Source organism: Balaenoptera musculus, chromosome 8 (assembly GCF_009873245.2).
Source record: "Balaenoptera musculus isolate JJ_BM4_2016_0621 chromosome 8, mBalMus1.pri.v3, whole genome shotgun sequence".
Taxonomy (NCBI): domain Eukaryota; kingdom Metazoa; phylum Chordata; class Mammalia; order Artiodactyla; family Balaenopteridae; genus Balaenoptera; species Balaenoptera musculus.
The window spans coordinates 84,435,057-84,451,582 of NC_045792.1; the positions used below are offsets into that span (position 1 = coordinate 84,435,057).

At 44.6% G+C, this 16,526-nt stretch overlaps 1 protein-coding gene across 1 annotated transcript in view; it reads left to right on the forward strand.

The window, feature by feature from the left end:
- The window catches only part of KIAA1549L (KIAA1549 like), a 293,894-nt gene extending 286,570 nt beyond the window's left edge, over positions 1 to 7,324 (forward strand). Inside the window, exon 20 of the mRNA XM_036862584.1 lies at positions 3,643 to 7,324. Within this exon, the coding sequence (XP_036718479.1) occupies positions 3,643 to 3,924 (282 nt within the window). The 3' untranslated portion in view covers positions 3,925 to 7,324. The remainder of the gene's footprint in view (positions 1 to 3,642) is intronic.
- Positions 7,325 to 16,526: the final 9,202 nt, after the last annotated feature.

Consider the following 16,526-nt stretch of genomic DNA (forward strand, 5'->3'; position numbering starts at 1 on the left):
CTGAATTCTGTTAGCTTTTGCTTGTCTGTAAAACTTGTAATTTCTCCGTCGAATCTGAATGAGATCCTTGCTGGGTAGACTAATCTTGGTTGTACGTTTTTCCCTTTCATCACTTTAAATATGTCCTGCCACTCCCTTCTGGCTTGCAGAGTTTCTGCTGAAAGATCAGCTGTTAACCGTATGGGGATTCCCTTGTATGTTATTTGTTGTTTTTCCCTTGCTGCTTTTTTTTTTAAAATAAATTTATTTATTTATTTATTTATTTATTTTTAGCTGTGTTGAGTCTTTGTTTCTGTGTGAGGGCTTTCTCTAGTTGCGGCGAGCAGGGGCCACTCTTCATTGCGGTGTGTGGGCCTCTCACTATCACGGCCTCTCTTGTGGGGAACACAGGCTCCAGATGCGCAGGCTCAGTAGTTGTGGCTCACGGGCCCAGTTGCTCCGCGGCATGTGGGATCTTCCCAGACCAGGGCTCGAACCCGTGTCCCCTGCATTGGCAGGCAGATTCTCAACCACTGCTCCACCAGGGAAGCCCCCTTGCTGCTTTTAATATTTTTTCTTTGTATTTAATTTTTGATAGTTTGATTAATATGTGTCTTGGCATGTTTCTCCTTGGATTTATCCTGTATGGGACTCTCTGTGTTTCCTGGACTTGATTGACTATTTCCTTTTTCATATTAGGGAAGTTTTCAACTATACTCTCTTCAAATATTTTCTCAGTCCCTTTCTTTTTCTCTTCTTCTTCTGGGACCCCTATAATTCGAATGTTGGTGAGTTTAATGTTGTCCCAGAGGTCTCTGAGACTGTCCTCAATTTTTGTCATTCTTTTTTCTTTATTCTTCTCTGTGGTAGTTATTTCCACTGTTTTATCTTCCAGGTCACTTGTCTGTTCTTCTGCCTCAGTTATTCTGCTATTGATTCCTTCTAGAGAGTTTTTAATTTCATTTATTGTGTTGTTCATCATTGTTTGTTTGCTCTTTAGTTCTTCTAGGTCCTTGTTAAACGTTTCTTGTATTTTCTCCATTCTATTTCCAAGATTTTGGATCATCTTTACTATTATTACTCTGAATTCTTTTTCAGGTAGATTGCCTATTTCTTCTTCATTTGTTTGGTCTGGTGGGTTTTTACCTTGTTCCTTCATCCACTACATATTTCTCTGTCTTCTCATTTTGTTTAACTTACTTTGTTTGGGATCTCCTTTTCGCAGGCTGCAGGTTCTTACTTCCCATTGTTTTTGGTGTCAGTCCCCAGTGGGTGAGGTTGGTTCAGTGGCTTGTGTAGGCTTCCTGGTGGAGGGACTGGTGCCAGTGTTCTGGTGGGTGGGGCTGTATCTTGTCCCTTTCGTGGGCATGGCCATGTCTGGTGGTGTTTTTTGGTGTGTCTGTGAACTTAGTATGACTTTAGCCAGCCTCTCTGTTAATGGGTGTGGTTGTGTTCCTGTCTTCCTAGTTGTTTGGCATCGGGTGTCCAGCACTGGAGCTTGCTGGCCGTTGGGTGGAGCTGGGTCTTAGTGTTGAGATGGAGATCTCTAGGAGAGCTCTCGCCAATTGATATTATGTGGGGCTGGGAGGTCTCTGGTGGTCCAATGTCTTGGACTCGACTCTCCCACCTCAGAGGCTCAGGCCTGACACCCGGCCAGAGCACCAAGACCCTGCCAGCCTCACAGCTCAGAAGAAAAGGAAGAAAAAAACAGGAAAAAAAACCCAAACAAACAACAGATAGAACCCCAAACCAAATGGTAAAAGCAAAACTAAACAGACAAAATCACACAAAGAAACATGAAAAGAAAACAAACAACAACAACAAAATAGAAACAGTCAGAACCCTAGGACAAATGGTAAAAGCAAACCTAAAGAGACAAAATCACACAAAGAAACATACATAAACACACTCAAAAAAAGAGAAAAAAAGGAAAAAAAAATTTTTTAATTTAAAAAGTAATAAAATTTTAAAAAAGAGAGCAACCAAACCAATAAAAAATCCACCAGTGATAACAAGCACTAAAAACTAAACTAAGATAAACATAAAAATCAGAAACAAGTCAGATGCAGAAAGCAAACCCCAAGTCTACAGTTGCTCCCAAAGTCCACTGCCTCAATTTGGGGAACATTCGTTGTCTATTCAGGTATTCCACAGATACAGGGTTCATCAAGTTGATTGTGGGGATTTAATCCGCTGCTCCTGAGGCTGCACGGAGAACTTTCCCTTTCTCTTCTTTGTTCGCACAGCTCCCAGGGTTCAGCTTTGGTTTTGGCCCCACCCCTGAATGTAGGCCACCCTCAGGCGTCTGTTCCTGCCCAGACAGGAGCGGTTAAAGCAGCGGCTGATTAGAGCTCTCTTGCTCACTCAGGCTGGGGAGAGGAAGGGGTACAGTAGTCATAATTGTAATTCGGGGTGAGCCTGCAGTGGCAGAGGCCAACATGACATTGCAACAGCCTGAGGTGTGCCATGTGTTCTCCTGGGGAAGTTGTCCCTGGATCTCAGGACCCTGGCAGTGGTGGGCTGCACAGGCTCCTGGGGGGTGGGGGTGGGTAGTGACCTGTGCTTGCACACAGGATTCTTAGTGGCAGCGGTGGCAGTGTTAGCATTTCATGCCTGTCTCTGGGGTCTGAGCTGATAGCCGCGGCTCGCACCTGTCTCTGGAGCTTGCTTAGGTGGTTCTCTGAATCCCCTCTCCTCGCGCACCCCGAAACAATGGTCTTTTGCCTTTTTGGCAGGTCCAGACTTTTTCCCTAACTCCCTCCCGGCTATCTGTGGCGCACTAGCCCCCTTCAGGCTGTGTTCACACAGCCAACCCCAGTCCTTTCCCTGGGGTCTGACCTCTGAAGCCCAAGCCTCAGCTCCCAGCCCCTGCCCACCCTGGCGGGTGAGCCGACAAGCCTCTCAGGCTGGTGAGTGCTGGTCAGCACTGATCCTCTATGCGGGAATCTCTCCACTTTGCCCTCTGCACCCCTGTTGCTGCGCTCTCTTCTGTGGCTCCGAACTTTCCCTCCCGCCCACCCCCCATCTCCGCCAGTGAAGGGGCTTCCTAGTGTGTGGAAACTTCCTCTTTCACAGCTCCCTCCCAGAGGTGCAGGTCCCATCCCTATTCTTTTGTCTCTGTTTTTCCTTTTTTCTTTTGCCCTACCCAAGTACGTGGGGAGTTTCTTGCCTTTTGGGAAGTCTGAGGTCTTCTGCCAGCGTTCAGTAGGTGTTCTGTAGGAGTTGTTCCACATGTAGATGTATTTTTGATGTACTTGTGGGGAGGAAGGTGATCTCCACGTCTTTCGGCTCCTCCATCTTGAAGGTCTCTCCCACGAGTCCTTTGACATCCATAAAGAACAACACTTCTTTTGGCTAGATGGTACTGATATCAAAAAGGTAGCCAGATAGATTCAGATGTAGATTCAGGTATGTGCCCACTGTTTACATACTGTTTAAAACATGTATTTAATTCATCCAACCAGCAGATCCTGTGAGTCCAAATCACCTATTTTCCAAACAGACTCCAGATTTTGTATCTGCACAGTGGTGCATTGCCTTCATTTTCTTCTAAATCTCTTTCCTTGTCCTCAGTCCCCACCCGCTTTGGCTTCGAGTGTGTCCTATGACTTGAGCCGCTTCCTGACCCCAGGTCCTTGTCTTCTCTCCCAACATGCTTTGTAGGTCCCCCTCCCGGGGTACATCGAGGCTTACCCCCGGTCCCGGTATCAGCAGAACTCGCCCTCCAGGCTCCCTCGCCAGTACAGCCAGCCAGCTGGGCTGCACCCCAGCTTGGAGCAGGCCCCGGTGCCCTCCGCAGCAGCCTCACAGCAGAGCCTGGCGGAGAACGACCCGTCCGACACGCCCCTGACCAACATCTCCACAGCGGCCCTGGTGAAGGCCATCCGGGAAGAGGTGGCCAAACTGGCCAAGAAGCAGACGGACATGTTTGAGTTCCAGGTCTAATGCCTTTGCCCACTTCCAGACTCTGAGGAAACAGTCTTTGGGTTTCTCCAGCCTGACTTGATGGGTCTGGAGGCACAGACAATGTGGGAGTCTTTCTCACCCTCAGTTTCTAAAAAAGGTGAACAGCGGGGCTTCTGGGGAACAGGAAACTCTTGAACAACTGGATGCTTGGCTTATTCAACTGATTGTATGTCAACAAGTCCCCATGTGGGACCATATGTTTGATACTCTGTTACATTAACTGTTTGAACTGCGGGTGTATTTCCCTACGGAGCCTTAGTCACGAGAGATGCTCGCTAATCTGCAGATTCCTGTCCAATGCCATATTTTAATAAATCACCAGAATGGGGAGAGCATAGCTCTATCTTCGGTGACCTCTGCATGTTAACTCTATTTCTGTGTTAAAGGCAATGCAGGCGTGTGATGAAGTCCCAGACTGTACTCTCTCTCATTCAACCATGACTGTAATCGTTGCAATCACCTCCCGTCTCCAAGGGAGACACTGACTCCAGCCAAGAAAGCTGAGTCCTTTCCTTTTAAAGGTTCATATTCAAAGTCAAATAAATTGGACGAAAATCAGTACTGTCAATGACTGCACCTATGAATAGTCCTGACTCTTTTCCCTCTGCAATTAATTCAACCAAGGCCAAGAAAGAGAGAAGATGAGAGGGAATGGTGGATTTGTGTTGACAGGTTTTTGAAAAGGTGTTGTCATTTTGGAAATAGAGTATTCTGCAAGTTGGGCTCTGGCTGGAAGAGAATCGGTGCTAAGAGCTTTTAAGGTCCTACAAAAGAAAAACAGGTTTTCTTTGCCCTGCAATGAAGGTGGCCTGAGAACGAAGCTTCTCTCTTTTGGGGGACGATAGATACATCGACTTTTACAAGGAAACCTCTGTCTCTTCAGCAATGATGTCCAGCATGTGCTGCCCAGTGATACAAAAGGAAATAGTCATTGATGCCTGTTAGAAGCAGGAACAGTGGACCCAGTCTCCCCAGGCTGCAGCCTCTGTTTATAGAAGCTTCTGAACGCAGAAAATCTGTTGATTTACATTTAAATGTAAATAACCTTTTTAAAGGTGTATGGAGTTAGCCAGTCCCCTCCCGCACTCCTTCCCATAGTTAGTTAATAGACATAGGAGGACATTTGCCAAAGTGGCAGGCTTCTGACCTCATGACCATGATGTTGCAAATCAGCCTCCCTGGCATGGCAGGTGAGCCTCCAGAGCTCTGGGTGGACAATGCCTCACAGCCCTAAGGCACCAGCTGCTGACTGTCAGTGCAAGAGCAAAACAGCTACTGACTTCAGGTAGCCCAGGGGAGGGGACACCCTGGTCCCCTCACCAACTTTGGGAGCTATGCTCAATGTCGGGGGCTTACTCGGTGTCTGTTGGAGAGTGAGGTCCTGTCCTGCCTTCTTACCCATGATCCATCTAGCTTCAGCTTGTATCCATCCCCTCTGAGTCCATCTTTCCATTCTCCTCATGAGTTTCTTTGGTCTTTATTGAGAGAAGAAGGTGGAAATTTTAAAATTGAGAGAAGAGTAGGAGTGGAATTGATTAGAGTGGGAGAGTCAAACTGTCAAAGCACAGACTTTTCAAAGAAGCTGTTTTTATTTCCCAATGGCAAATTGCCCTTTCTGGAATGTTCTGGAGATGATGTATCATGGAATCCCCAAACGAGTCTCTTGTTCTGATGATATTAGGTAGTGTCCTTTTGGTATGCTGGTTGATCTTTCATAGTGTTAGTTTTTTGTTACTTAAAAAAAATCAGCTATAAATAAAATGTATTTTTGTAATTTCCATGTGTATATATGGTATATTTCTACCAATGGCCGCTTGTTGTAGTCCAAAACCTAAATCAGTTTGCAAAACACTGTGGACAGTGCAAGATTTTACTGACAGATTAACACAATGCCTAAGTCTATCCAAATAGGTATTCTGTGCACTTGAATGAACAAAGAGCCAAAGAAACTCAGCCTTTTCATGCAAATGGTATGAGTCTGATAAAGTCAGCTACATTGTCCCGCCTTATCAATGATATGAATATTTCATCAGTGCAATGATATCAACCCGGTACTTTGTCTACTTGGTAAATGCCTGGAAATACTGTATGTGAAAATGAAGTTCCAACACCTTAGTGTAATTTAAGTATAGGCACGTGCTTTCAAGACAGTGTCTGTGTTTTGGATGTACCAGTGACTCGCAGAAGAGGAGCCCACAGTGTGCGGTGGTCTGGCTCCAGCTGGCTAAAAGGATGCAGAAAAATCATGGTGAGCTGTGTAGAACCCCGTGAAATACTGAGTCAGTCAATGGAGATGGCTAAAAATACAGCATGCTAAATCAGACACTCTTTTAAACGAGATACTGCAGGTTTAAGAGCAGTATATGGGAGGAAAACCTTAAGTTGAGAAGAAATCAAATCTGTTTGTGTTGTCCCACCAATGCGAGATGGCCGCCATTGTTTGATATTCTGTGACTAAGATGTGGTCCCTTTTCTGAAGAGTCTCCTGACCTCATGGAGGTTATGGATACCTGGACAGCTGACTCTGAGAAAAGGCAGGTGGTCAAAAGTGCCCTGTGGAAGTCAACACAGAGTTCCATGCAAACCCAGAGGCTCTGTGTTCCTCATGACCCTCCAGACAGTTGAAGAAGCCACAGAAGACATTGGTGACCTCAGAGAAGGAAGCTAAAGCCCGAAGAAGTGGAGTGACCTGCCCGAGGCCTCCAGCCCAAGCCCACTGACTCATGATCGGGCTTGCTTTCCATTTCACCATGCTGCCTGCACGCTTGCCTGCGACACGTTTCTTGAACTGTGCTAGGAAGTTCAAAAAGTAGACAAGGGTCATATGAGGGACTATCTACATTCTTGTGAAGAAAAAAGATAATTGAATATGTAAAGAACTTCAGATAAAGTGTATGAGGACAATGCATTTGTGGCATAATAAACTTTTTTTGGAACTAGTTTCAACGTGAGTTTTCTGCATTCATGAAAAGAAGGCATTTTGGCTTTTTCCAGAGAGCACCATCAAGGAAATGGTGTTCTCTACTGCTGTTCAAGACTTCAGGGGTGTGTTCTTCTCTCAGCGCCATGGGTCCAAACAGGCAGGTGGGGAGGCCACAGCAGCTTGTCACTGAGAGGTAGCCGATTCTGCACTTTGCACTAGGGGAGGCTATCCCGTGGTACAGGAACGTAAAAGTCTATTGCGTGCCCTGGTACCTACCAGCCGAGATGCATTGGTACCTGCGGAATAGGAACTTGCCTCTTTCAGGGTGTGCTATGGACTGAATGTGTCCTCCGCAATTTCTATGCTGAAATCCTAACCCCCAATGTGATGGTATTAGGAGGTGGGGCCTTGGGAGGTGCTTAGCTAGTGAGGGGAGCCCTCGTGAATGGGATTAATGCCCTTATAAAAGGGACCCCAGAAAGCTCTCTTGCCCTCTTTTCTGCCACATGAGGATAAAATAAGGAGTCGATAGTCTGCAACCCAGAAGAGGGTTCTCACCAGGACCTGACCATGCTGGCACCCTGATCTTGGACTTCCATCCTCCAGAACTGTGAGAAATAAATGTCTGTTGTTTGTAAGCCACCCAGGCTATGGTTCTCTGTTATGGCAGCCTGAGCTGATGAATGACTAAGGGTGGATCATGTAGGAATCAGTTCTCTGGTACCAGAAGAAGTTATATTGTGCATGTGCTAATTTAAGAATTCAGCAGAAGGGCATGTAATTTCTGAGCATTCTTGATGGAAGAATGGGTAGGATATTGTTAGATTTGTGATATAAAAAAAGAAAAGACTTCTGAGAGTACGGATGGAGGAGGAGAAAGATTTAAATACCTGACTAAAATAAGTGCTTCTCTAACAGGCAGAAATTAACAAAATAGATCAAAAGATTTAAATACCGATTACCAAAAAATAAGCTTCTTTTTTCTACGTAACACACAGGAACTCATTGTTTAATGAAAAAAAATAACATATTATTTTAAAGTTTGAGAACAGAATTTAAATGTAATCCACTCCTATTACACATCAGAAAGTAGTTTGGACTTTTCTAACAACATACAGCCAAATACGCTTAGGGAAAGATAGTAATTTAGCAGTGACTGACTTGGGTCCAAGTATTAGAAATTAAATGTGGCCATTTAGTCCAATCTTGAAGATATTCTAGTCAAGGACCTTTGTGAGGACCAGAAACCCATTCACACTTGCTCAAATGTAGAGACTGACTGAGCAAATACAGGCAGACCTCAGAAATATTGTGGGTTTGGTTCTAGACCGCCACAATAAAGCAAATATCACAATAATGTGAGTCACATTAATTTTGGGGTTCCCAGTGCATATAAAAGTTATATTTACACTATACTGTAGTCTATTAAATGTGAAATAGCATTACGTCTAAAAAAATACATACCTTAATTTAAAAACACTTTATTGGTAAAAAATGCTAACCATCATCTGAGCCTTCAGCGAGTTGTAATCTTTTCGCTGGTGGAGGGTCTTGCTTCAGTGTTAATGGCTGCTGACTGATCAGGATGGTGGTTGCTGAAGGTTGGCATGGCTGTGGCAACTTCTTAAAATAAGGCAACGATGAAGTTTGCTGCATTGATTGACTCTTCCTTTCGTGAACGATTTCTCTATAGCTGCAGTGCTGTTTGATAGCATTTTGACCACATTAGAACTTCTTTCAAAATTGAGTCAATCTTCTCAAAACGCTGCTGCTGCTGTTTTATCATCTAAGTCATATTCTAAATCCTTTGTTGTCCTTTCAACAGCCTTCACAGCATCTTCTCCAGGCGTAGATTCCATCTCGAGAAACCATTTTCTTTGCTCATCCATGAGAAGCAACTCCTCATCCGTTACAGTTTTATCATGAGATTGCAGCAATTCAGTCACATCTTCAGGCTCCACTTCTAGTTCTCTTGCTGTTCCCACTACATCTGCAGTTACTTCCCCCGCTGAAGTCATCCATGAGAATTGGAATCAACTTCTTCTAAACTCCTGTTATGTTGATATTTTGACCTCTTCCCGCAAATCACAAGTGTTCTTAATGGTATCTAGAATAGTGAATCCTTTTCAGAACGTTTTCCGTTGACTTTGCCCACATCCATCAGAGGAATCACTATCTATGAAGCCTTACAAAATGTATTTCTTAAATAATAAGACAAAGTCAAAAGTACTCCTTGATCCATGGGCTGCAGAATGGATGTGTTAGCAAGCATGAAAACAACATGAATCTCATTGTACATCCCCGTCAGAGCTCTTGGTTGACCAGGTGCATTGTCAATGAGCAGTACTATTTTTAAAAAAATCTTTTCTGAGCAGTGATCTCAACAGTGGGCTAAAAATATTCATTAAACCATGTTGTCAAACAGATGTGCTGTCATCTGGGCTTTCTTGTTCCATTTATAGAGCACAGGCAGAGTAGATTTAGCATAATTCTTAAGGACCCTAGGGTTCTTGGAATGGTAGATGAGCATTGGCTTCAACTTTGGGTCACCAGCTGCATTAGCCTCTAACGAGAGAGTCAGCCAGTCCTTTGAAGCTTTGAAGCCAGGCATTGGCTTCTCCTCGCTGGCTATGAAAGTCCTGGATGGCATCCCCTTCTAATATAAGGCTGTTTTGTTGTATGGCTGTTAGCATAACTGATGCCGTCTTGGATGCTTAGTTTCTCCTGTCCTTTTACTGACCTCTCCCAGGACTGTACTGTGCAGTGAATCACTTCTCTGTCATCAAAGGCTTTGTAGTTAATAGATACTGTTTAATAATCATTAGGACCAGGTCGCCTCTATGCTCTCTAGTCCCCCCAGATGATGAAAACCTTCCCTAATGTAATCCCGGTGCCCATGAGACTAGTTACCCATCATAAATCTTGACTTAGAAACGCACGTCCTGTTTCCAAGCACATACCTCCATATTCTAGGTTAGCTATAAAATTGTCCCAATGGCCCCTCGGCAGTGCAGGATGCTTCTGGATCGTCCACCTGATCCCACCCTGTGAGTAAATTACCCTATAATGAACTGATCCATTGATTACATGGAGCTTCCTGCCTAGTTTTTCAGTCTCAAGATGCCTTCTCAGTTTGGTGGGTACATTTTGTTCCCTCTGTCCTCCAACATTCGTCTACATTGACAGCCTGTTGTTTAGTGCAGTCACCTTCATTAATCATCTCAGCTGGGTCTTCTGGGTAGCTTGCTGCAGCTTCTACATCAGCACTTGCTGCTTCACCTTGCACTTTTATGTTATAGAGATGGCTCTTTCCTTAAACCTCATGAACCCACCTCTGCTAGCTTCAAACTTTCTTCTGCAGCTTCCTCACCTCTCTCAACCTTCAAGAAATTGAAGAGAGTTAGGGCCTTGCTCTGGATTGGGCTTTGATTAAGGGAATGTTGTGGCTGGTTGGATCTTTAGACTACTAAAAGTTTTTCCAGATCAGCAATAGGCTGCTTTACTTTCTTATCATTTGTGTTTTCACTGGAGTAGCACTTTTAATTTCCTTCAAGAACTTTTTCTTTGCACTCACAACTTGGCTAACTGGTGCAAGAGGCCTAGCTTTTGGCCTGTCTCAGCTTTCAACATGCCTTCCTCTCACTAAGCCTAGTCACGTCCGGCTTTTTATTTAAAGTGAGAGACATTGGACTCTTCCTTTCACTTGAACATTTAGAGGCCATCGTAGGGTTATTAATTGTCCTAATTTCAATATTGTTGTATCTCAGGGAATAGGGAGGCCCAAGAAGAGGGAGAGAAGGAATGGGGGAACAGCCGGTCAGTGGAGCAGTCAGAACACACGCAACATTGACTAAGTGTGTCCTCTATATGGGTGTGGTTCATGGCACCCAAAACAATTACCATAGTAACATCAAAGATCAGTGATCCCAGACCAACATAAGAAATATAATAATAATGAAAAAATTGAAATATTGCAAGAATTACCAAAATGTGATACAGAGACATGAAGAGAACAAATGCTGTTGGAAAAATGGTGCCAATAGACTTGCTCGACACAGGTTGCCACGAACCTTCGATTTATAAAAAAATGAAATATCTGCAAAGTGCAGTAAAGCAAAGCGCAATAAGACCAGGTGTGCCTACGCAGGGCCATTTCATGGAAACAAAACAGCTCCCGATGGGGAGGGATGGAGACCGCCGTCCTCCCCCTGGCTCGCTCTCTCCTGTTCTCTCTCCACACAGGCTTTCACCTCTGTTTCTCTATGCATACCTGCTCTGTTCTCTTGCTTCCCTTGGCCTACTATCCTTCTCTGTTTTCTCATTAGTGTGTATGTAGCTGAAAATCCACCCCAGGACCCACTCTGCACAACTTTACCCTTTCATTACCCACCCCTCTCTGGCTGCCATCTCTGTGCCCCCAGGGCAAATTCTTGAGACTCGGATTGGTCCAGTTCATCCACCTATGATGAGCCACCCTTGGGTCAGGTGCCTATACAATCAGCTGTCAGCAAGGAGACAGGGTCATGTGACATAAGCATGCCCCCCCCCCCCGCCCCCGGACTGACCCTTTCAGCGAGGGCTTTTGCTGGGGCTTGTACTCAGAGGAGGAAGCATGAGTGGGCGGGTCCTTCAAAAGCCTGGAATTGGCCACTACCCCCAGGATGGCAGCCAGCAGGTGGGCAGTCCCTGTGGACACTGCCACAGAGAGGCGAGGGCATACTCGACTCCCACGTCAGGTGAGAATGCACATGCTTGCAGACCTGCCCACCACTCCCACCCTAACACCTGTCCTGTTGAAAATGCTGCTGGGTCTAGAAAGTGACTTCTGACTGAGGCCCAGTTAGCACAATGTCTTTCTTAGCAGATGATAAATACTTGTAAATTGAAACGAATGATCTTAGCTCAGGTGATGTTAATATGGCTCCTGGCCACACACTTGCATGATGTGAAAACTGATGAGCTTCTCAATAGAGTCTTTTGAAACAAAATTGGTTTCTAGTAAAATTGATATTATTGTGGCTCTTCCCTTCTAAATATTTAATAAGTTAATGTCCCAAGAATTGAAAAGTCTCTTGATTTCTTAAGGTGAACTGTTACAGAATCCTAGCCTGTGATAAGTGCTAAAATGTAGGGTGTTTCTGGGAAGGGATATTTAGGAAGTATCAATAGAATTAGTGCCAGAAACAAATTCTTTTAGAGGATATTAAGTTGCTTTGATTATGCAGGTTTCAAAAACAGAGAAATTTGTGATGGGGCAGAATTTGTCTTCATAGGACAGATCCACACTTTAATGAAAGCCATTATATGATGAAATCTTGAAACTGATTATCTTCATTCTCTGACTTTGGCCAGACTTTTGTGAATTATGGAGGGAGGCCATCAATGTATTTTACATAAATTAACTGTGACTTCACTTTATTTTCCCCCATCTCTACCTTATGACTAAACTGGCCCCCTCCAAACCCACACACAAACTGAGTCGAGAGATGGTTTTACCGAATAGAATCAGAGGAATATCGTTGGTCTGGAAGTTTTGAAAAAAGCAGAAATAATCAAGGCCTTGACAATTCACATTAAACCAGTCTCTGGTTGCTCATCTGTGAAATGGGTATAAGAACTTTTGCATTTCCTACCTCCTGTGGTGGTTGTAAGGAGCACGTGGCATAATGTAACCGAAAATGCTTTCAAAAGTATATTTGAAGATGTTCTTACTAAAGTATTAGCTTCATAATTCAGTTTCATCCAGCGAAATGTTTTAGCTCCTTCCGTCTACTGAACTAATTTGTCACATGTTCTATAAAATTTTTAAAGTATTTATATTCTGTAAAATAAAAATACAAAGATGATCCTAAGTTTGGACCTGCCCATAAAAGCCAGCCTCACCTGGAGCTGTGCTTTGCTGTTGCTGCCTATGATTTGGAGGACATGTTAAGTACTTGTGCCTGCGCTTTCGCTCTGGGGGGTAAACCCAGGCCAGGAATTCTCACCAAACATGTTAGACATGCTGGGCAAAGGCAAGTACTGAACAGGAGCTTGACTATAGCTGTTGTAATGTGATGCTTTGCTTCCTAATTAACTTTGTACGTCCTTGGCCTCTGCCAGGAACAGTGTTCATATGCTATTAGAATTTTTTATGGTAAAATAAAATGGCAAAGGCTTTCATGCCCCAAAACCTGCCTGCTCCTCATTTTGCCTACTCCAGATGGTGAGATGGACTCACAAATCAGTTGTACAGCAGTGCCCGCTGGGGGTTGTTAAAGGACAGTTGTGGGTCTGGCAGACCCCCTGTGGTCTCAACCTGGGGCATGAGCTCATCAGCCAAAAAGAGCTCACCCCTGGCCATCCACAGGCCCCTGAGAGTTCCAGCCCATCCACGACTGTATCCTTGGGGCAGATGGTGTCCAGGGGCAGAATAAGCCAATGTTTGCTTACATGCCCTTCTCAGAACATAAAGAAGTCCCATCCAGTGCTCCCGAGGAATCCAGGGATGATGTTAGTCTGGGACATAAACTCCCAAGACCACCTCTTTCCCCATTGCTAGTCCCGGCAATCATGATGCCAGCCTTATATTTAGACCTAACGAGAGACTATATGTTACACTCCATGCTCTGCCCTTTGATCTAAGCTGGTTGCACAGGAGGCATATCTGACCCAGGAGCCACAGATTCATAGGCTGACCAGCCACCAAAAAAAATGTAGCTTAGCACATGGGGCTAGGCCAACCAGATTCTCTCTCTAGGAAACACCAAGAAACAGAGTCTGTTAGCTGCAGGTGTTGAAACTGAATGGTCAAGACTCAGAGGCCATGATGGGCTGTATTCAAAACAAAGATCTAAGAAATCAGAATATTGACTAAGAAGTAGCCTTGAAGCCAAGGAGATTAGAGATAAGAAAGCCTATCTCCTGTAATAAAAACAGACCAAAAACCCAACTCTGAATGTTTCACAGGAGTCCCTATGCCCTAATGGAGAGACACGACCCTGGGCTTTTGTGGCTCCAGTGAGATTCGGGCGGCAACATAGTGATGTTCCTCACTTCAGCCTAACTGCTGAAGCTTTCTGCAGATACTCAGAAAGTACCTCGAGACTGAGGGAGCGATTCTTCACTCCACTCTGTAAAGAAAGCTCAACTACGTACAAAAGACACCCCCGAAGCTGCTGTCTTGCTTCAGTGATGAGGGATAAACTTAGAGCCTCTGCAAAATGCTGTTGCAGGGCTCGCCATGGGGTGGAGAGCATGGCAGAGGAGAGGACCAGTGGGCCCAGGATCGGAGGGCTTCCCTGCTCCCGCATTTGCTTTTTCTTTCCTCCTGGACCCTGGTTGCTCCTAGCTCTCAGGACCAATGACGTGATCAGATGGAAGGAAGTGGTTGGTGCCTACTTCCGTCCCAGGAATGGCTGACAGACACAGCCCCAGGGAGCTGGAAAAGGCACATGGCAAAGCCAGCCCCTCCTTGCTGGTCCCCATTAGAAATAGGAGAGCAAACTCATTCCAAAGGATGATCTTCAGACATCTTTTAGGAAATGTCATGCATCCAACTCAAGAACTCTGCTGGCCACTGGAAGCCAGAAAGAATGTGCCTAGGAAGGAGTATGGAACCAAGTAATGACAACATTAGTGAGAGTGATGGTCAATTAACTGTGAAATGTACACAGATGGTTAGAGGGAAACACAATTGCTTTGAGTCTCTCTATGACCTTCTGGAGGTACAGTTATGACAAATACTGGTTGGCACAGTTGGGTACTTCATTTTAACAACATTCCAGTGTTCATATTTGCACATAGACAAACCCACATTTCGGGAGAGGTCATCTGACTCCTCGGAACTGAAATAAAGTATTGTTAGCATAACAGTTTCACCACCCACCCCTCCTCCAAGCCAAAGAGCTCTGGCTAACTCTTGAAGGGAAAACACTGCAGGTTATCTGGTCTCTGATATGGGCTGTGTGTGCTTGCTCTGGACTCTGCTGGGCCTTCACGGAACATATAAAAGGGCTTGCTTTTGCCCCCAGTGCCCAGTCTGTCACCCAGCTCCTGGTGGCTGAGGCCTACGGGAGCCCCACAGGGCCTGTGGAAGCCACCCCTCTTGAAGCCATATTCCCAGTGATGCCAACATAACCTAATGAAAAGTCAGGCTACCACCCAGATGTCTTACCTATGGGACATTTAGAAACTATTGGATTGGGGACATAGGGTCGACCGATAAGTCATCTGTTGGACCGGATTTCTTATGCTTCGGCTGGTGGCAAAGCCAGAAACTGTTTGTATGCTCCTGGAGTAGTCCATTTTCTAGATCAAATTTGGCAGCATCAAGAGAAAGGGCGTGGATAGTCTTAAGACTGTGAAAACAAAGGGTTGCCAAATTGCCCGAGTTGCTTCATGTATTAATATTCAGGTGCTTTGGGAACTAAAAGTTTGCTTCTCTCTAATTTAAGGTTTTGTCCCTAAAATTGGAAGGTCCCAGACAAGCTTTCTGTGTCCCAGGGACCAACTCTTTTAATGGTCCAGGTAAAAGAGAACCAAAGGCTGAGACCAGAAGCCGTGACTTGAGCAGATACGAGGCCTGGAGAAGGGCTGCAGGGCTGTCTTTCTGCCAGGGGTGTGCATGTCTGTTGATTGTTAATCTTTCATTTAATTGGAACTGTACAGGAAGCACTGATAGAAGCGTCCACATAGCCATCCATTCAGTCCTTCATTGGCTGAGCAAACTTTCCTGAATTCTTACTATGCATCAGACGCCGTGCTAGGTGATCGGGATTCAGCAGTGAACAGGACACAGCGCCTCCCCTCACAGAGTTCACGGTCAAGGGAGACTGATCCTTGAGACACAAAGCCCAACATATGAAGGACTCACCATGCATTCAATGATTTTTCTACCTCATAAGAGCCAGCCGAATGAAAACTGAAGTCCCCTTCTTTCTGGAAACATTTAGGTTTAGAAAATGACAGACTCTGCAATTGCATCTTCTGATTAGGCTACACACAGCTTTCCTTCCCAAGGATCTTGAACTGATTAGTAAGGTACCCACAATATCCCCCTGGGGATAGAGAACAAATTGCCAACTGACAAGAATCAGCAAGCATTTGTTGATTTCAGGAACCATATATTCAGTACTTTACGAATGAAACCACAGTACACCGAACGCTCACTTTGTATTGTTCATATCAACAAACTGCCATTCAGAATGTACTGGATTATTAATGAATGGGCTTGGGTTTTTATTCAGCCTCTGAAATATAGTGCTCTGTGGAGCAAATCTAAACAGGTGAACCAGGTAGAGCTCTGCAGTGATACCATTTCTTTTTCTTTTTTCTTTCTTTGTGATACCATTTCTTTGCTGCATTAGCCTGTTTTCCTTGGTTGAAATTGTGTTTGTTTTCTCCTGGAAATTTTGCATATGAAATAAAGCACATCGTCTTGCTTGTAATTTTCTTTCCAAGGTGTTTGTTAGTGGATATATGTGTTCACATTTTGTCTTTTCTCTTGCTTACTAGTTCTTTCTCCATTCCCCATAAGGAAAAGATTTTAACAAGCGTTTATAAATTCTCATAATATTAGAAATCACCATGTGATGAACTGATGACTCTTAACTGTTTTTGAAATTATAGGATTCTAGACTCTTTTAGTTGGAAGAGAATTTACTGGGGAAATGATCCA